This window comes from Gymnogyps californianus, chromosome 6 (assembly GCF_018139145.2).
Source record: "Gymnogyps californianus isolate 813 chromosome 6, ASM1813914v2, whole genome shotgun sequence".
In the NCBI taxonomy this organism is placed as follows: Eukaryota; Metazoa; Chordata; class Aves; order Accipitriformes; family Cathartidae; genus Gymnogyps; species Gymnogyps californianus.
In genome coordinates this window covers 9,369,707-9,391,302 of record NC_059476.1, presented here as the reverse complement: position 1 = coordinate 9,391,302, position 21,596 = coordinate 9,369,707, and the positions used below count along the sequence as shown (strand labels likewise).

The following is a 21,596-nucleotide window of genomic DNA, read 5'->3' as shown; positions in this document are numbered from 1 at the left end:
TTTTTTTAATTTGCACAAGGAAATAGAAATGCAAAATTGTTTCTTCATCAACTGTTGTAAAATCCTAGCATCTTATTTAAAAAAAAACCACCCAAAACCCCAAACCAAAACCCAAAACAAAAAAACCTCTTGCATTAATATTGTGTTCCATGTAATAAAGCTCAAAACTGCTCTGGACTGAGGACCTGTGGACAGTGTTTGGAACAGCCCGGGTGCGGATGGTGTAACGATCCCAGTAACACTGGAAAAGGGCAATGTTTGGAAGGATCATCAAGAGGCCCAATGAAGCCTGTTGGCATGCACTCTAATGAAATGGTGCTTGACGCTAGTCTTTGTCCAAAAGAGAAAAATTATGAGTGGTCTTTTATCCAGTGTCCAGGTAAGGTCTGCTTCCATTCTTTCTTATATATAAAATAAGAGATGTTTCTCTATTTAAGCACGCCAAATTAACATAATTATTTTGAGTAATACAAATAACACTTGCATGAGAGATTTGTTTTTTCCAAAATATATCCTAAATGTATAGTTTGTTAGTCTCTGTCTACTGAACACAAATGTGCTCACTGTCATGCAGGTTCACATGTGAAATTTGATGCAAATAGCTTAACCAAAATTGCCATTTATTTGTAAATAAGTTTTCACCCACCCATCCTATCCTTCTACTTTTTCAAATCCAACTCTATGAATTTGCTTCAGCCCTTGCTTTCTACTGGCTTCCGTATCCATCAAAGAAGAATGCAGTTGGAGAGGATTTTCTAGAGGCAACTGCTGGTGGCCAGGAGCAGGAACTTCCTGCGTCCCCACTGCTCGTGCAGAAGTCCAGCTGGCTGTGAGAGTGGGGGGCTGCCGAATATCTGAGCTGTGCCTCCAGCCTACCTTTTAGACATTTTGAGTAAATAAATGTACGCTTTTGTAATCTTAAAGAGAACCTCTGAAGTCTAAATTTAAGCCATACCAATCTAATTATAGTATTTTAGTTTTAAGTTCATTGGAAAAGTAAGCAAGACATTAGGTGCTTTAAGACCGTGGAAGCTGAGCTGGTACAGCCTCCTGAATGGAAGTACTCAAATCCTGAAAGCAGTGTGTGAAAGCAGCCGTGTTAGTAGTGCAGGCAAATGAAAAGCACACTGGGGAGTTTGACAGACCTCCAGTGGTAATTTACAATATATAATACAGTTTAAAAGACAGCTTGAAAACTTTTTTTAGAATAAATGGTGTAATTGTGCTAAAGTTATTTTTCCAGCAAGTGTTCCTACTGCTGATAAATTTGGAAGCTGGAGCTTCTCTAGGATCAAAACTTTTATGGTACATGCAGCTATGTTTGCTCTCCTGGGTACTTTTTTCATCAGTGTCTTCTCTGTGTGTGTGTGTGTATGCATATATATGTGTTTTTATATATATATATATTTATATGTAAGTGTGTGTATCACTATATTATTTAGAAAGCAGAATCTCTGAAGAAAGTTTTATTTTGGAAACTTATTTTAAATAAGTAGGTAGAGAGTAGATTTTTTAAGTTTTAGAATAATGAAGTGAAATGTAAAACCAAGTGAACACTGTCAAATGTTCTGAGTTAAAACCAAAAAAACTCCAACCATCTAATACCATTTCCTGAACAAAGAAGCCTGTAGTAAATTTCTGGAAACAATAGAATGACATTACATTGTATGGAAACTTCAGTACTTAGTCTGTATGTTAAAATACAGGTATGTTGATCATAAGTGCATTGTTAGACTTTCACTGCAATACATAGTATCTACCACTAGTGAAATTGTAATGGATATATATACATATTGCTTGTCTAAAATGTTTGAGTTAGAAGATTTCATTACCTTATTTGTTTAATATTTAGTCTTCATGGATAAAATTCTGTATTCATTGTATGTTCTGAACAAGAATTCACTGAAGTTCCACTTCAGTGTAAAAGCCCACTAGTTTTATGAGTTTGAGGCAAATCCTACAGAAGTCATAGAATTAAAATTTCAATTGATGTGAAATTTCATTTTGATTGGTATAGGCTGTAGGTTTTGTTCCTAAGCTTTTGTCTTCATTTTCTTAAAATATTATCTGTAATGGATTATACTAACACAGCTTATTATTCTTAGCACAGCAATCATTTGATGTACTTGAAATAAGATAGAATTGATACTAAGTCTATATAAGCCTACTGAATAGTTTGTAGCTTGGATGAAAATAAAAATAAATAGGTTATATCATGTAGTTTGAAGATGATTCTACCACACTGATGAATAGTTGGCTAAACCATTCATGTTCATTCATGTATGCACTTAGTTTTCCTTGTAGTTCATATCCATGCTCTTTATAGTGCCTCTGGGCAATTGTGTTGGCGATAAGTATTTTAAATTCATTCTCATTTTCTGTCTGTTCAAATCTTTAAAACTAGTATTCAGCAGGTAGCATAAAAAATGTTTCTTTTTGTGACTGGTCATTTTGAAATCAATAGTCCTCAAAGCAGCTGTCATAATATTTCTTTTGATATAAATACATTTTAATTTTTTTAATTGGATTTGTATTTTAACTGAACTATTATTATAAATAAAATGGCAAATATCATATATAAAAAAAAGAAAAATAAATATTGTTGGCATTTCTTCTCACAAGAAGAGCAGTTTAGGTAGAATGCAAGCCCAAGTTTGTCTTTAAAGCCCAAATTTCTCCTCTGAAAAGCAGTGTGAATTGATTCTAACTAGTTCCTTTAAAGCTAGATGAAGTATCTTTACACTAAATCCAGATTGTAATGCAGACATCCTTTTTATATATTTTCCTAGTATTAAGTATTTTCTTAAAACTATAATTATCAACAATTGTCAGCATGACCAACCATTTCAACACAGAGGTCAAAAGCAAATTAGACATAAAATTGCTTATCTCCAGGGCAGCCTCACTGAAGATTCAGCACATTTGTATGTGTGAGGAAAATTATTCTGTTGCTGCCAGTGATATACATTAAAATCACTTAAAGAAAAAATGACTTTTTAAAATTTAACTCCTAGTTCTTATTTAAATGATCATTACAGTGTCTCATTATTTTAATTATTATTTTAATTATTTAATACTGATGTCTCCAGTTTGATTGCACTAGTCTGTATCACAGAAAGTTGTTGAATTGTGTAATTCTGGCTTTTTGCTTTTCTCAATGAGATACATATTTTTAGGAAAATCAGCAAATATATAATTAATTTTTAAATGGTGTGCCACGTCAATCGTAGATTGTATTGGTTCTTATTGTATATATTTTTTTAAATTTGATTTAAAATCTCTTCCATTTTCTTTGTCATAACAAAATGTAAGAATTAAGAGCTATCATACATGACCAGATAATATTATGACTTGCAGCAAACTAAAATTCACAATAAAAAATTTGATTAATTAAGGTTGTTTTCATTGTCCTTTAAATAACACAAAAGTTAAGAAATACAAAACTAAGCATTAGGAAGAATAGACAATTTATAAATCAGTGACCCACTAGTTAGAGAATACCAGAATGAAACATTTTCCCTGCATTATGATACAATCTTAATTAGGTAATCTTACTTTACTTTAATAAGACACCTATTTAATGCACTATCTGTTTTTGCTTTTGATTTATTGGCCTGCATTTTTTTTTAACATTTGCTTTAAGTAATACAATGTGTAAGACATATAAACAAAACCCAACATGGAGCTGCAATTCATAGTATTTTCATGTAGCTCTTTCTGAGAAAGGCAACGAACTGCAGAATGGCAAACTGCCTGGAGGAAGGCACCACAAAGTTGTCTAAAAATCAAGTATTCTTAGGAAGAATAAAACTTGTGATTTCTAAAGAGATTTAGTCAAGACAGTGAGAAAACTTCTTTTCCAGTAGTACAGAAATGTCTGATACTTGTTTACAAGATTCTGTAGGCATAGCTACAGAAGAAGGAAGAGATTGTAAACTTCGGAGGTTTAATGGTTTATGAGCCAAGCCTGGCAATGGCTATAAATGTATTAAGTTACTAAATTCTAAAACAGCTCTAAAACCTTTTAAATCATGCAGTGAGAATCTCTCTTTTTTTTTTTTTCCGCTAGCCAATACACCAGTCACTGTGACATTTAGATTAAAAATCCAAATTTAAAAAAAAAAAACCAACAAAAACTGATCTTACTGAGATAGCTGTCCTCTGCTGAGTCTTACACACGCTTCGCCAGTAAGGAATTGACAGGTTTGACATAGTCTGACATTTGACAAGCTGCTGTAATTGACAGATTGCTAATCTACTGAGCACTATGAGCTCTGAGGTCCCACTCTATAGAGAGGTCATCCTTCAAAACCTCTTGGCCATTCAGCTGAGTCCTGGCAGCAGGATCAATGATTCTGGCAGAATTCGCATTGTGATTTTGCTGCAATAGTGATCAGTGCTTTCTGAGTTTCTCCAAAACATGGAGCACTGGAGTGGAGGTGTGGTGCAAGATCAGTGGTTTATAGTGTTGTTATTTGACAAAAAGCGATTTTATGCTTTTAAGTTCAGGCGTAAAAAATTTATGTCAACAGGAGTCCAGTTTTTTTACTTTCACCAAAGTCAACTGTAGCGAGGGACTGGAGCTGTTTGATGTGGTCCTGTTGTCCTTAAAACCCCTTAGTATGCCAAAGTTAATGTGGGGATCAGAACTGTTACAAATAAGACAATCTTTGGTTAATTTTTTTGTAACTTCTCTCTCCCCAGTAGATATAAGTTGGAGTGTGAGTTGTTCATATTCTCCATCACAGTAGCCTTTCAAATGCTTCACCGTAGATTGCATGTAGGTATGGGGGTTTTCATTTGGTCTCAGTTGGTGATGTACTGCCTCTTAACAGGTTTCTTAAGTGACTGGGCAGCATTTTAAAGCTATGAGGACTGGATGCAGTCACTCACAATGGCAAAAAAGACTTTCTCACATACCCTAAACTCACATGTCACCACATAATCAACTTCTGTGGTCTTTTGTGTGAATTCATGTCTTGTCACAATACTATTTTAAAGAGGTTCTGTGTCAAAGTACAAATATATATGCTGGTCATTAGTCAGGATTAAACTCCTCAGAATTACATTCTGCTGCAGTTTTGTAATCACATAGGAATGATTTTGTTCCCAGGAGTAATTTACTAATGGCTTTTTAATTGTTATATTCTAGCTTGCCAGTGTAATGGCCACAGCACCTGCATCAACAGTAACGTCTGTGATCAATGTAAAAACTTAACAACAGGAAAACAATGTGAAACGTGCATGCCAGGATATTATGGGGATCCCACAAATGGAGGACAGTGTACAGGTAAGTCGTTCTGCTGGGAGGAAAAAAAAAATTGAAATGACATTTTATGTAATGTGAATTTAATTTTTTTAATGTAACGTGAAATTGACTTTTCTTCAAAGGTTAAATGTTTATTCAATAATACAGATGAGTTGATCAGCTAAATTAATGATTCAAAATCAGATTAATATTTTTAAGAGAAACTTTGCATTCAGAGTCGTCATTTTGCAGTTGTTGTTTGGTCTGGATGCTCTAAGAACAAGATGGTAATTTAAAGATGCTCTCCCAGTTAGGGAAAGGAGGAGAAAGAAACTGTCTTGTGGGAGCAACACCTTAAATCCTGATATTAGGCATCATTTCATTCCATGTAAACAATCCTCTTAAAAGCAGTGAGAAGGTACTTATAAATGAAGTTCAGTACGTACCATAATGTCTGATAGCACTGATTTGTATAAATGTGTGATGCTAGTGGGAAAATTATGCATTTAACAGACCAATAAGGCTTATTCATGTATAGTTCAAACAGAAAAGCCTGGTACACTGAGGATTGTGAGGTACCCTAACTTCAGTCTGTTTGCTTTTGTAATTGCTGCATTGGAGCATTCTCCTTGAAGTGAAAGTGAGAATGAAGTCCAATATTCCAGATGGTTTTTGTATATTGCCATAAGGCTACTTTTTTACTTGCATGGGTGATTTTTAAAGTTGACAGTAACTCCTTCCCTTATAACTAAATGGGGGAAGGGGGGATATATTCAATATGAAAAGTCATTAAGGTAGTTGAGATTGAATCTAGAAAGTTTTGCCCCATGACTTTTTCTTCTCTATTATTGGTGTTTCTTTAACTGGACCTTCGCTTCTCAAGGAATATTTATTCATTTAAAGGATTCACTTGTTCCTCAGCACTTTAACATGAAGTAGTCAATGCATAAAGCTGCACATCTGGTAAACTCAAGCACAATATGTAGAAAGTGTGTTTAAGGGGATGGAAAGATTAATGTCTACCTCTATTGACAATTGCACATTTTGCTGGTGCTTTATGATGCTCTAAATAATTCTTAATAGTTCTCTTATTTTCTGAAGTTGACAAAATGTTCTTTTGCTGTCTATATCACCTTTATGGCAAAATGATGTATTAATATAGCTTTTATTCTTCAGGGATACATTAGCTATCAACCAAATAAGCATTCCATCACCTTTAGTGAATTATGTGTAGTGTAATAATGGCTAAAATCAATTTATAAGACCAGTAAAATTATAAATTTTATGACTTGTTTTTTCAACCCTAGTCTGTAAGAGTACATATTTTTATTGGTAGACATGATTTTAACAGGAGCTGTTTAGACTAAAGAATGCTTTAAAAAATAAAGATGATCATTATTTTGAGGCTTTATCTGCATTGGTATGTTATATTTTGTAGTATAGAGCCCATAAATCTGTTTAAGTCTTTAAGTCATTTTGATGAATGTAGTCATTATGAACTGTTAGATTTTCTTCGGTATCATGATTTTTGTTCCTGTGATAGAGGTGCCCAAATTGTGGGCCAGGGATTTCTGCAGGAGAAAATACCAGTGATCCATAGATAAGGGAAATCAATTTTACTTGGATTTAAGAGGATTTTGGAACCATAGTTGAGATCAGGCAGTGTGCCAATATAAAGAAAGAGATGGTTCCACTTTTTTTTTTTTTTCTCCTTCATTCTGGTAATGCTTTTGGTAACACAGAAAAAATTTTTGAAAATAGCTGCAAATTAAAACCATAATTAAAGTAAAAGCATAAGGAAAAAATATGAGTGGAAGAATGGGCAACTCGGTCAGAAGCTGAACTTAAGTGTGACTGAAATAATTAGAAAATGAGACAGGAAATGGTATGGAATAGCCAATCAAAGAAAAAAAATCGTGAAGAACTGAAAAAAACCTAATCATCCTCGTAGTCCTGTCTTGTGTCACTTTTCTGTGCTGTGGCCAGCTGAGTTTCTGGCTGGACACTACGAACATTTCTTTTCTACTAAGACTCATCCTTCTGTATGAGGGTTGAGACTGCCTGAGCACGTGCTGCATTTTTTTTCCTCAGAGCTCCTGAGTTATTTCTTTGAGGATCCAGATTGAAAACTTTTTAAAGAAATGACAAGATAATTACTATAACTCTTAAAGTACATCTGTAATACTATAATATTCTTCATATAACAAGTTGCTATAGCTACAAGGGTTTAACTTGGTTATGAATTGGAGAGCAGTTGAAGCTGGGAAAAGAGGTTGTACTCGATCTCTGCAGTTGAGAGGCAAACTGGTGTACACTGGGAGAAAAACTAAGAATTATTCTCTTAACATACTCATGACATAAAATAATTTTTTTTCCCAGTGTCCTGACAGAAGTACTTATGTATTCAGTACAGGTATTATGTATTCTGCTGTTGTGATATATGTACTTACAGGTAAAATCTGGCCTCCCAACTTAGTTTGACTATGGGTGATATAGATTAAAAAGATTTGCAATAAAAACTTCCTTTTCTTCTATAGGCTGGATTAGCCTTTGTTATTCCTTAGATCCCTGAAGATCTTGAAAGGAAGGAGATGAATAGCAAGTCTTTCAGTCCTTGGAAAACTTTTTTTTCCCCTTAACTATGTCTAAATCCTTTCTGTATATACTTCTAGGGGTTCATTCAAAAAGCTCTGAAAGAAGCTGACTGTCCACCCCTGAGTGATCAATTCTGTTCTGACCTTTGTCCAGGGATGGAAAACTCTGTACAAATATAACTATTTTCCTTATTCTACGCTGGGAATAATGATGCCTTTACAACTGTCATCAGATAGATAACTGATACATTCATAGTGGTATTGCATAGTGTTATGCTATCAAATTACTATGGGATGAGTAACAGTTGTTATAGGAAAAAGATATAATTCATGTTTCAGAAGATTTTGAATAGTTGTGATTAAAGAATGGATAAAAAAAATTGACTTTTCTGGATTTTCACTCACTATAATTGCTGACATTTCAATAGCTTTAAAATAAATCTAAGGACTCACTTTGCATCCTGATATGATGCAGGCTTAGATGTGACAAACCGAAAAAGAAGGACAAAGAAAAGATGGAAGCATAATAACAGGCTTCAAATATGCGAAAGGAAGCTGAAAAGAGAGAATGATGATAAAATGCCTTCCCCCACGCCCCCATTTTGGTTGAGGAAGAAGTAATGGGATTAGCTTGCAACAAGAAAGATTAAGGTGGAATACAAGGAAAACTTGCTACTGGTTAAACTGTAAAATAGATTGCCTAAAGACGTTATGAAATCTGCATTATCACCTGCACTGTGTTTTTAAAATTTTCAAACTTCTCTAGCTCTGGAAAAGGGCAATGGACTAGCTGATCCCACATGTTCTTCTCCAGTCCTAATTTTCAAAAGATTCTTGGAGTCTGAGATCTAGAATGCAGGGAGGTATTGAGTAAAGATAAAGTATTCCTATTATATAAGAAAATGATCTATGTATAGCAAAATGACTATGGATATTTGCCATACTATGAGTGCTTAATAAAGATGTTCCTGAGTCTTACATATTACTTATTTTGGAATCCATAGCATTTTTGTTATTGTGGTGTTAAAAAACTCTCCATCTAATGCAAGTTTAGTCTGTGATTGACCCTCGCTCTAGTTTATTTTTGTGTCAGAAGTGTGGTATGTCGGTTGCTGATGGGCAATAGTTTGACAATGATCATATTTTTTATAATTAATTATTGTACTTTTTCTTCCTAAAAAACCATGCCTAATACCAATTATTCATTTAAATTCTGTCACTTGAAGTCTCTCTTCTATACAGAGATTGAGAGTTAGAGTTTGTGTTCTTGGTGGATACATGATCTTTATATTCAGTAGTCCTAACATGTGGCTTGCAGTAAAGATGTATGTACTCCTTCAATTCTTTATGACATTTCATTGTACAAATATCTAGTTTGATTTATTTTTATATTTGATTCATTGCTGCATTCTATTAAAAAATCAGTAATAAATTGCAAAAGCCTTTTATTTTACGTTAAAGGAAGTTCTGTGACTGTAATTTATTAGTTATCTGTTCTTATACTAGTTAAAAATGGTTTCAGGTAGTTATTATGTTTGTGATGTGAAACAGGTAGCCAAAATATAAAATGAAATTAAGTTGTTACATTATGATATATTTTTAGTTACACGAAAAGATTTGCATTCTTTGTTGGAAATAAGTGTACACAGTGCACAAATTAGTAAGTCTGTGTGTGTGCTTAAGATTTGTAAGCTAAAGCCCCTGGCTGGCAAAGAAATGTGAAATGATAGTATCATCAAAGTCACCACGTAAAGTTACAGCGTCCTTTTTAAGAGTTGGCTCAATGTGCAAGAAAATAAGAGGGAAGCCAGAGGTGGATTTTGAATGTAAGGGAATAGAGCGCTCTAGCAAGCGACAGGTTTTGGATTCCAGACCAAGCTCTGGTTCCATTTACCCCTTGTATCTGACTGATCTTGAGTGCAAGTGTATGAGCAGCCCTTGGAGTGCTAAATGCAGTGCTGTCAGTCTGTGCCAGAAATATTTAAGGAATCAAACCCTCTAGTGATTTAACAGAATAAGGCACACTCACACTCTGTTGTGGCGAAGCTTAGACGAGAGATGCACAGCTCAGCCTTATTTGCTTCTGAGCAGGTAAAGCTATCCAGATGCAGGAAACCTAGGAAGCCTTGTGGTCTGAGATGTTGAAGATTTGGAGGACAGATATTCCAAATCACTTTGATTCATTTTTTTAAAATTGTGCTCAAGTCCCATTTGAGGTACAATTTTGAAGGCATGAGTATCAAAATTCAGTAATAGAAAATTCATCATTAAATATTGATGAATTTTGGAAATAAAACAGCTCTGACTGTAGATGGGAACAGATACTGGCTAGTTGTCTTGGTGGTTTCTCTTAGTGTTATCTTGTCTTCAAGGTCTTGTTCTGTCATGTACTGCATGTCTGGGAAATATGCGATGTTTTTGTAGAAATTCTAGAAAAAATAGACTTATCTACAGGCTGCGGCATAAGGTAACAGGAGAAGACAGTATTGGAGGAGGAGGAGATTAACTGGAGACAGGAGATTGCTTGGAAGAATTTTGTGTCATCTTGGCAACATTTTTTAGCATTATTTTCAAACTTACTAATCATCTACTTAGTTGTCAATGTTAAAAAAAAAATTTACTCTAGCTGCTTATCATCTTGTCATTTTCTTTATGCATGGTATTTTAAAAAATTATTCTTAAAATTCATGAGATGCCAGGAGAGAATTCTTTACAGTAACTTATGACACACACTGTGAATGTATAATACATTTAATAATAAGGTAACATAAGCATTTTGCTGTATTGCTATTTTTTTCATAAAGTGATAACATCCCAAACAGCGTTCAGTTTTCCCGTAATTGTACTACCATTGCTGTTGCTTCTGCAGTAGGAGTAATACTGTGAGTATCAGCACAGTGGGAGTATTGTGTTTTAACTTGCACCGCTTGCTCTCTAAGCAGGCTTAAAAGGCGTGGTGTTTAAGACACTGATGAGCATTCTGTAAAAGTCTCCTACCAGACAGGCTGTATGGGTGAAGTTTTTTAAGTAAGTCTGTAGCATTTCTGTTGCCTTTATAGATCTGTCCCCTTGTCTGCTATCACACCGTTGGACATTTTCAATACTAAAGGCAAGAGCTTCCCCCCACATTTGACTTGCAATCATTCTGTTTGAAAATGTGAAGTTAGTTGTTTACTGGAAACATTTGGGTTTTCTACCAGATTTTCAAACTATTAGCAAAAGTGAACATGTTTCTAGTGAGTGTACACCATGTGGGCATGAAGTCAGTAGCATCCGCTGCAGCCAGATGAGAGGTCTGGGTGCCTTTTTTGTTCCTCCAGTACGTAGAGTGTGAAGGAAAGAATAAATCTCAGCTTTTCTGCTGTTCTAAAGCATCTGTCTCTGTACGAGCATGCCTTTTGCAGTGTCTGCTTCTTTTGCACATTGTGTAACTCAGTACTTTTCACCTATATTTATATACATGTGTGTATGTCCGTACATTTACACATACTACTCCCTGAATTCGTTCCACATGAACTTTGGCATCTACGCGTTAGCCGTCCAACTTACATATATCTACAGTAAGTGCCTTGAGATTAAAAAGAAAAGATAGGCTTCAATAAAAGACTAAGTTGTTAGACTAGCTTTAAGGTACCTTGACTTAGGTGAAACTGACCCCAGCGATAGAATAGTTGCCTAGATATATTTGTGATCATTTCTGTTGATTAAAAGAAGAGAAAATAAAACTTATTAGTGACTTGTTGATACCTAAGATACATCTTCAGTAACAGGAAGAAAATCCATGGTGTTAAAGTCTTGCTGCTGGAAGAAAGTGATTATTCTGTTGAGTAACTGACATCTGAGATTTGGGGATTTTGAGAGAAGAGGCTGAGGATGGCAGAAGTCATTACTTCTAGTGTCTATGAGAGAGGGACATGAGAAAGATGTTAAACTCATCATGGTAGATAATTGAAAATGGTCTCCTTGGTTTTCAGGTTCTATCTAACTTTGAAAGATGTTTACTGGGTAGATTTACAGATCATTTTTCTCTGGCACTGTTTCTAACACTTTCACCTATTCAGCAGTAGCAACCTTTGTAACATGTTTTCATCGTAACAGTCCATGGAGGTACTGATACTGGTTTCCTTCTTTCCCTGTCTCTCCAAAAGAAACACTGTTAAAAGCTACCATGGGCACCATCAAGAACAGAGCCCTGTTCCTACAAAGCACAAAGGGCAATCAAGGTGTTAGATACTTGGGGGGGGGGAGGGGGGGGGAGTATTCAGTTTCATTTACAAGGAGCACATGTGCATTAGAGTGGGGTTTTTTGTAGGCAGCACATCTAAGAAACCCCACAATTACTTTGAAGTAATATGTAGTATGATTTATTAGAACACAAACATCAACTTGAACAAGATTATCTATGGAAAACTAGAGGAAGTGTACTAAAGAAAACCGATTGGAAACAGATCTACCTTTTGCTACCAAATAATTTCAAGGTGGGTGTCCTTTCCCAGTTGTCTTTCGAATCCGACAACTTCTTGCTGTGTCCACGCTGAATCAGACTCCATACAATCCACATTAGATCTTAGGAAAGTCTCTTTTTTTCCTCTCCTCCAGTTTGTTTTGATTCTGCTCTTTGATATAGGTAGGCCTCTTCTGAAGCATCTCCTGGTTTCTACTCCTGCTTCAGGTTTTCTGCTTCTTGTCATCTTCTCTCTCAACCCGAGTGCTGCTTCCAATAGTTTTTGCAAAGCTTGTAATTTTCATTTGCATCCAAGGAAGAAGCAGTTTCCTCTCCCATCTAGAGAGTACAAAGTAACCCATAGTGCCCAGGACAATGTAAACAGGCAGTCTTTCTGTTTGCTCCCAGCCATATTTTTGCAATACACACACACACACATATGTATGTATGTGTATACATACACAGTGCACAGTGTTTGTATATTAAATTGTATTACAGCAAATTACATAATTTCACACAGAAGGCAACCTGTCTTTCTTAAAGGAAAAAGTTGATAGCGTGACAACGAAAACAATTTAATGTTCAGTTTCTTTTTTGAATTAAAATATGCTGTTGTCTACTTAGTTGATAGAAAGGTACCTGGTAATTTCCCTTTAGACTTATGTTTCTAGGTTCAAAAAGTTATACAAGCAATGAGGGAACAGAAAGCAGCAGTCTTAATTTTTCACTTCAATGCTATCACTATGTAGCTTTTAAATTACCTGTAGTTTGGGATTGCATAGGGCAGGTGTAGAGAAGCATCAACCTAAATATTCTGAATAGAAATATTTTATGACTGTATTTACGGCAGTGGACTTAAACGTGAAAAAATTATTTCCCTAAGAATCATTTTATTTAGTAAATATCATAGCACAATGACATTATATTTGAGTTTTAGTCTCAAAACACCCGGAGACTAATATATCATAGTATTAGGAACTGTATGATGCTCCTTTAAACAGGCAAAACTAGGCAGATGCTGTTGGTCTGAGAAATAGTTTTTGGAAGGAGAAATAAAATCTTACATTTAAAACTTCATCAAGGGATTTTTTTCAGTAACCTGAAATCATTTTGTTCTGTTGTGATTCAGAACTTTACAAACAGATTCTGCAGCAATCTTGGCCTTTGTAAATGTTTTCAGCTAAAATGGGAATTGAAGATTCTGTCTGTCAGGAAAGTCCCACCGCTGACCAGTGTCTGAGAGACATGTTGCTTACTTTGCAGGGCTGTCACAAAATGGCTGTACAATTGAGGGATTTGTTCTCTTTAACAACACCCTTAAGTATTCTAGTAATTTCTAGTTGTTGGAGGTAGTTCGTGCCAGCAGTCTGAGCAGTAGGAAAGTGATAATTGTTTTTAGATGAAATTTATAGTCTGCTTTTGAAAAGGCCATTTTAGCGTGCTAAAATTTTTGTTTGTTTTGTTTTGTTTTTACTGTGAGTGTGACTGAGCACTGGAGCAGATTGCCCAGAGAGGTTGTGGAGCCTCCCTCCTTGGAGATACTCAAAAGCCTTCTGGATACGGTCCTGGACAACTGGCTCTAGGTGGCCCTACCTGAGCAGGGAGGCTGGACCAGATGATCTCCAGGGGTCCCTTCCAACCTCAGCGGTTCTGTGATTTGAAAACAGTGCCATATACTGAGGCATTTAAAGACCAGGCATTCCAAAACTTCTATTCTTCGTGTCCTGTTATTTTGCAGGAATACAGCATCTGTAATAGATTTGTGCAGCAGCTTTAGGCTCATCACGTTTTGGTTCCACACACCAGTCCTAAGGGAGGATAATGCCTATCTCTGAAAACCTTGTAAGAATTCTTCAAATTTATATTTGTTACCACTAAGCTCCTGTCTTGTCATGTGTTTAAACAGTGTTTTACAAGGGATCTTTTCATTGCCTTCGTATTCATTGGCTGGTTGAAGATCTTCAGTGTGCAAAGTTGGAATAGTGTCTCATCATACTTTGATCCAAGTAAATTTTTTTTTTAGAGGATTGTTTACGAGTAGACCTCAACTGGCATGAGTATTCATGCTATTTTTTTCTAGCTGTAACTTTTCTTTGGCTCAGTTCACTATAACGTTTTATGATTCTATATTTCCTTAGAAATGCATGCGAAAACTACATGTCGTACAAATAGCCTAGGAAGCTTCGTACAATAATTACTGCTCTGCTTCAGTAAGATGCTCTTTATGTTTAATTCTGTGTCCTTTGCAAAGTGGAATTAACACAGCTGGACAGGGAGGAGACATGCTGCTATCTGTGAGTGGCTCTGCAACTCCATCAGTTTTGCCCTGACTCATACTGTGGAAGGATTGATCCAGTGCTTGGATTCCTCATACCTTTCTTGTTACACTACAGTTATCCATGCTTTCTCTGGGTTGTAGCATGAAGCACTCTAGCACTAAGGCCTTTCAAAATCCAAATCTAAAGCAAGTGTACTCTCTCATTTACACGATATGCTCCTAAGGAAGTTATTTACACCATTATCTCGAGGTCTGGCAACCAATGCATTTCTGTGTAGAGTTCAAGTTGCCTTTTCTTGGTTTTTTTTCTTGTTTACTAGGTTCTGGATTTGCTAAACAGCTGGACATGTGGCAAAGCTTTTCTCCCCAAAATACATTCAGTGGGCTGAAAAGTTGTAAATGCTAGATGGACTATCAACTAATAGCTGTTAGAGGATTACAGTATTGACTTCATACTGTGAGATCCAAAAGAGCATTTGATGACTGATGTGCATGCAGCTCTGTCAACCATTATGTGGCCAAATCAAAGAGAACAAGAAGAGCCAAAAAACCCCCTCAAACCCCCAAACAAAAGCCCCCCAAAACCTCAACCCACAACAAAAACCCCTTGCCTGATTGTTCATTTCAATTCTTAGCATAAATGCTTGTGCTAATTTTTATAGCCCTGTAATCTTTCTTTTGTGCCTTTATAATAAGGTTTTATGGTTGTATCCCTGTTTTTTGCACATGCTTTTAGACCTGACCTAAGTGAGGCCAAATGCTCGCTTTTGAATCAATGAGTAAATAAGCTTTTTCCAGAAGACTGAGGCATCTAATAGTTTTTACCTGCATGCACCTAGCTACTGTTCTTGATGAACTAACCATCAAAACACCTATTGCCTAAACTGATTTTGTACTCTGAAATGGGGCATTCTGTGCACATTGCCTGAATTCTGTGCATAGCATGCTTAGGCTATATCCGTATATAAGGCCAGCACTAGGATCAGCTAAGAGCATATGAACTACAGTTAATTTTGTTTAAAATCAAGGTGCTGGAAGGAGCATCCCCCTTTCACATAAGAACTTCATGATTAGTGCACGTAGGGTCATTTCCATCCTGACAATCAGTTGATTCAAAACTGCACTTCCTTAGTCAGCGTAGACTAAACCTTCAGTAGTCAGAGCAGACAAAATCATTTGCTTTTTGGGGAATTTAGGTGTCAAACTCCCAAACTTCCAAGGTGTCAAACTTCCAAAGCTGGAAGCCTAATGCCTTAATACTGAAATCTCATTTGGTAACCTGCCCTTGAAGCTTTCCCAGCATCTGATACCCGTCACTGGTATCACTTCCAACATCTAATAATAGCAGTTCTCTGTGGGGAACAGTCATACAGACTGTCATTTTGATGAATCATAGAATCATAGAATCGTTTGGGTTGGAAGGGACCTTAAAGATCATCTAGTTCCAATGCTCCTGCCATGGGCAGGGACACCTTCCACTAGACCAGCTTGCTCAAAGCCCCATCCAACCTGGCCTTGAACACTTCCAGCGAGGGGACATCCACAACCTCTCTGGGCAACCTGTTCCAGTGCCTCACCACCCTCATAGTGAAGAACTTCTTCCTTACGTCTCATCTAAATCTACCCTCTTTCAGTTTAAAGCCATTACCCCTTCTCCCATCACTACATGCCCTTGTAAAAAGTCCCTCTCCAGCTTTCTTGTAGGCCCCCTTTAGGTACTGGAAGGCTGCTAGAAGGTCTCCCCGGAGCCTTCTCTTCTCCAGGCTGAACAACCCCCACTCTCTCAGCCTGTCTTCACAGGAGAGGTGCTCCAGCTCTCTCATCATCTTCGTGGCCCTCCTCTGAACTTGCTCCAACAGGTCCATGACCTTCTTATGTTGGCGGCCCCAGAGCTGAATGCAGCAGTACGCCAAGTGGGGTCTCATGAGAGCAGAGTAGAGGGGGAGAATCGCCTCCGTTGAACTGCTGGTCACGCTTCTTTTGATGCAGCCCAGGATACGGTTGGCTTTCTGGGCTGCAAGTGCACGTTGCTGGGTCATGTTGAGCTTCTTGTCAACCAACACCCCAAAGTCCTTCTCAGGGCTGCTCTCAATTCATTCTCTGCCCAGCCTGTATTTGTGCTTGGGATTGCCCCGACCCATGTGCAGGACCTTGTTGAACTTCATAAGGTTCACACAGGCCCACCTCTCAAGCCTGTCAAGGTCCCTCTGGATGGCATCCCTTCCCTCCAGCATGTCCACCGCACCACACAGCTTGGTGTTGTCAGCAAAGTTGTTGAGGGTGCACTCAATCCCACTGTCCATGTTGCTGACAAAGATGTTAAACAGCGCCGGTCCCAATACCGACCCCTGAGGAACGCCACTTGTCACTGCTCTCCACTTGGACATTGAGCCGTTGACCGCAACCCATTGAGTGCGACCATCCAGCCAATTCCTTATCCACTGAGTGATCCATCCATCAAATCCATGTCTCTCCCATTTAGAGACAAGGATGTCAAGCGGGAAAGTGTCAAATGCTTTGCACAAGTCCATGTAGATGACGTCAGTTGCTCTTCCCTTATTCACCAATGCTGTAACCCTGTCATAAAAGGCCACGAAATTTGCTCTTAGTGAAGCTTATTGTAAGCTGTGATAATGAAGGAAACAAGAAATACCTGAGCTCCATAAAGGTACATGTTAAAGAGAATTAATTGATGATTTTTTATAACCTCTAGAAGATTATATGCTTGTAGTTGGAACAAAATTTAAAATATAGAACTAGTTTAACTAGTGTATTCGTTTCTTTATTTTATTTACATAACTTTTCTGCTGCTATGACCATGAAGTGTTGACACGTGTCCAGAAGCATGTTTTTATTAGCCTGTGGTAATAGTTGGTTTTAATAGCACAAAAGCTGCTGTTCTTAGCTATTTATCTTCAGTGAGCAATGACCTGATGTTTTGCTCATATCATGTATTATTTAGAAACAAAAGACAGATGTTCACAGTCCAAATTAATATAACATAATGCTTGTCCATATAAAATGATTATATGAAGAAGGTAGTAATTTAACATAGAACATCTAAGTTTTGGCTCTCAAGAAATCACCAATCTTTCCTCCTATTGAGTCTGGCAGTCATATAAAATTGCTTACTGAAGTCAGGTAAATTAAAAACAAGCTGGAGTATAACGTTTAGTTTTGTAATAAATGGTGTATAGGTTATGGTGGTTAAAAAACCCACAATTTTCTGCATTTTTTAAATGATTCCTCTCTCATATCTAAATTTTCAAAATGGGGAATGTGATGTGTTCAGCCGTACGAGTCCAGTTAGTACATCATAGTTTTTGATCAAGTTTAAGCTATCTTGTAATCATTGATGTCTCTCATGCTTTTCAGCTGGTAGTAATATCAGCAGAAATTTTTGCAGTAGAAGAGTGTGTGCACACATGTCCCTAGAATGCAGCACAGACCCAAGAGAAAACTATCATACAGAAGTAGTAAAAGATATTGTCAAGATAACACTAACAAGCCAAGAATACTTAGTTGGTAGTAGTTGGAAGACAGAACCCTGTAGCTTTCTTACACCTGGTGTTTTTAGCACTTAGCCAAAGCTAACCTCCTCTGGTGTCATGGGGATATGGGCTTGGGGCTGCATTTAGCACAAGCAGGATACTGAGAGCTAGAAAGTTCTGGTGGGGATCAACTCCACTACCCGGAAGGCAATTTCCACCCCTGTTTGCAATGATATTTTACTCTTCAAAATGTTCGTTCCTGTACATTTCATCCTGACTCTGTGCCACAATGCCTGGAGTTTGGATGCTTTTGTCCAGTGTTGTCCGTAGAGGTCTGCACCGGCACTGTTGTGGAACACAGAGGGGCAAAAAATAAGCTCTATCACTATGTAGAGTTTGGTTTATTAGTTTTTAATAGAAATATTAGAATGCTATTCAGTGTTTAACTTGATATCAGAAAAGAGGTAAGCAGGTAAATTCTGTTCCTGTTGTAGACAGCTGTAAATTTGGTCTTTTACCTTCTACAGAGGAATGCTGTTTTGAAAAGGTTTCTGGTCCGATATCTTATGTTCGGGGGCCTCGTGTCCTGTGTAAGGTAGAACTAAGAACGAGGACAAAGAGCTTTTAACTGTCATCTGCAGGAAAAACTAACAAATGTAGAAAGCATGAAGGAACACAGTATTCTCGACTAGCAGTATAAACAGCAGCAAAAGCATTTTCTTCTGCATCTTCCTAAAGTAGAATTAGGAATAAACATGAATTGATGGGAGTTTTGGCTGTCTTAGAGAATGACGTGGCAATTTGGGATACAGAGTTTTTTTACAGTTTTTCTGTTTAGCCGTTTTAATGCCTAGCATATAGAGAATTGCATTTGTTGAATTCACCAATGCATTAAAGATCGTGGGTTTGGGCATTCCATCATTAGATGTCTAAAATTTTACAGGAAATTTTATATTGGGTTAAATATTGTGTTCTAGAAGCCTTCTTTTCACAGTGACTGAGTCTGTGTAGTTAAAAATCAAAAGCATCTTTTAGTCCAGGCACTTCGTGGTTATTCACATAAATAACAGATATTCAGTTGATTGGAGGTTTATGATACAGGCCCCAGGAGTCTATGTGAATAAAGACATTTTATATAAAAATGGATAAATGTTGGAGATCAGTGAAAAAAAGAGTACGGTATGCTTCATATTGTCTTCAGGTACTAGAAAATGGAACTAGATTTTTAAAAAAATCCACTTCCACTGTTTGTCATGTACCTTGGTTTCTAAGAAACAGTGGGTTACAAGTTCATAGTAAAACTCTGTGATAAGAAGCTGTAACTTAAGATTATTCAGAAAAAGAAAAGCTCACATGTGGTGCTAAATTCCAACAGAAAACATTATTTTGTTTATCCTATACAAACAAAATAACCAAACGTTTTGACAAATGAGGGGGCTGTCAAGAAATCCCATTTTGCGGCAATGGTGGTGGTTTTTTGTTTTTTTTTCTTTTTTTTCTTTAAGTGTTGAATAGAGGTAATGACACCAATAGCTGATTTTTATACAATACCTTATTATAGAATAAAAACACTTAATATTAACTAAAATGCTGGAATTTGTTTTTAGTAGTAGGTAGAGGGCTTCTTAGTACATATGAAATGTAAAGAAAAGAGATCATAGCACAATAAGGTATTCAAGAGAAGCTTCATATTGCTTTTTGCAGAGAGATTGTTAGAATAGTTAGAATAAGCACTCTTTTTTTTTTTTTAAGACCTTTTTCCCCAAAGGTGATTTGAAAATTTATTTTCCTTCCTTTAGTGAATGCTGTTTATTGAACAGTGTTCAAGATAGTCTGAATAGTAAGTGAATAAAATGCATGTACTTGGGCTTAGTTATGAATTTAAATTAAATTCACTCCAATCAGAATGTATTCTAAATAAGTCCTGTGCTACTAACGCAGAAGAAAAGTGGATTGCCGTAAGAAAAAGTTCGTTGAGGAACTTGGAAAAAGACATCTTTAACAAACTACTGTTCCAGTTATTTTTTGACTGCCAAGCAAAATGTGCTAAGCAAACTTTTCAGTATGCTATCAGTTGTTGTGTATACAGATAATTTTGGTTTTGCTTTGTTGTAGATTAGACCTGTATTATAAAGTATAATTTCTAGCATAATTAATTGTAAATTAAAAGCAAAAACTCACCTAATAGTAGGAACCTTTTAATAGATACATTTGTATTCCATAATCTATTTATACTCAGAATAATCCTAGGTGAAGGACCTGGAGTTATACTTCACAGAAAGTGTCTTTGTCAAGCTGTGTTTAAACGTCTATAATTTTATGGGAGAAAAAAAGAAGAAGAAACTGTTGAATGTAACAATCCTCACGATTAACCTCCAGAGGGATTATTTGGGTGGCTTTGGGATTTCATAAGGTTTTGACAGGATGTCTGTTTGGCATATTTAATCTTTTTGATAATATTCCTTGACTGCATACAGAAGACTTTTATAAACCTCCTGTCAAGCACAACTTTTTTAAGGTAATGCTTGATTCTCTAAATTTGATGTTGCTTCCTAAATCAGGATATGTGCGTTCCTTGCAGAGTGGTCTGATTTTAGGAACAGCAAGCACGGGAAAGTACTGATTCAAGCATCAGCTTAGGATTGCTATTGAAAAAGTTGGTGTGTGTGCAGAGCTGCTAACTGACAGCGTGGTGGGCTGACCCCAGCCAGCAGCTAAGCGTCACTCAGCCACTTGCTTGCTCCCTGCCCCCCCACAGCGGGATGGGGAGAGAATAGAAAGAGCAAACGCGAGAAAACTCCTGAGCTGAGATAAAGACAGTGTAACAAGGGAAGGAAAAAGGGGGGAAAAAACCAAACCAAGTGAAGGCAGTCATTCACCACCTTCCTACAAGTGGACCGACGCCCAGCTAGTCTCCGAGTGATGGCTGTCTCCCAGACCACTACCCCCCCCCCCAATTTTTATTGCTGAGCGTGGCATTATATGGCATGGAATATCCTTTTGCTCAATTTGAGTCAGCTGTCCAAGGTGGCATACCCTCCCATCCAAATTACATAATATTTTTTTGATTATCACCATAATCAGAAGGTAGCAAGTTAAGTTTAACCCAGTCTTGCAGTTCCTGACCATTAAAACTCTTTATTACTCTTAAAAGTGATCAAAATAGGTTAGTTGAAGTGTCTTTTTGACTCCTTTGAAGATCTTTTCTTGCATAACAAAGTTTTCTTTCCACCCTGCACAGACACAATGTAATTGTGTAGCTATATGTCTAGTAACCAATTTTAGCAACTATAGTTTTGTTCCTTAAGCCTGATTGCTACAGTACGTTGCTTTGCATAAATGTAACTTCATTCAGCAAGGTTGATTCTAATTTACGCAAGTGGAGTGAGAACAAGGTAGCTGTTTTAAAAAGAAAAATAAAAGAAGGCAAACCTATTTCTGAAATTTTACAAATGTACAATCAATCCTACATATTTAATAGACTTAATCTAAACATTTTTGAGGTCTATTATGCAACAAAAATATCTGAAATAGCAACAAC

General features: G+C 36.7%; 1 protein-coding gene across 1 annotated transcript in view; it reads left to right on the top strand.

The window, feature by feature from the left end:
• ATRNL1 (attractin like 1) overlaps positions 1–21,596 on the top strand; it is a 550,130-nt gene that overhangs the window by 138,199 nt on the left and 390,335 nt on the right. Inside the window, exons 18-19 of the mRNA XM_050899286.1 lie at positions 161–379; positions 5,153–5,290. Of these exons, the coding sequence (XP_050755243.1) occupies positions 161–379; positions 5,153–5,290 (357 nt within the window). The remainder of the gene's footprint in view (positions 1–160; positions 380–5,152; positions 5,291–21,596) is intronic.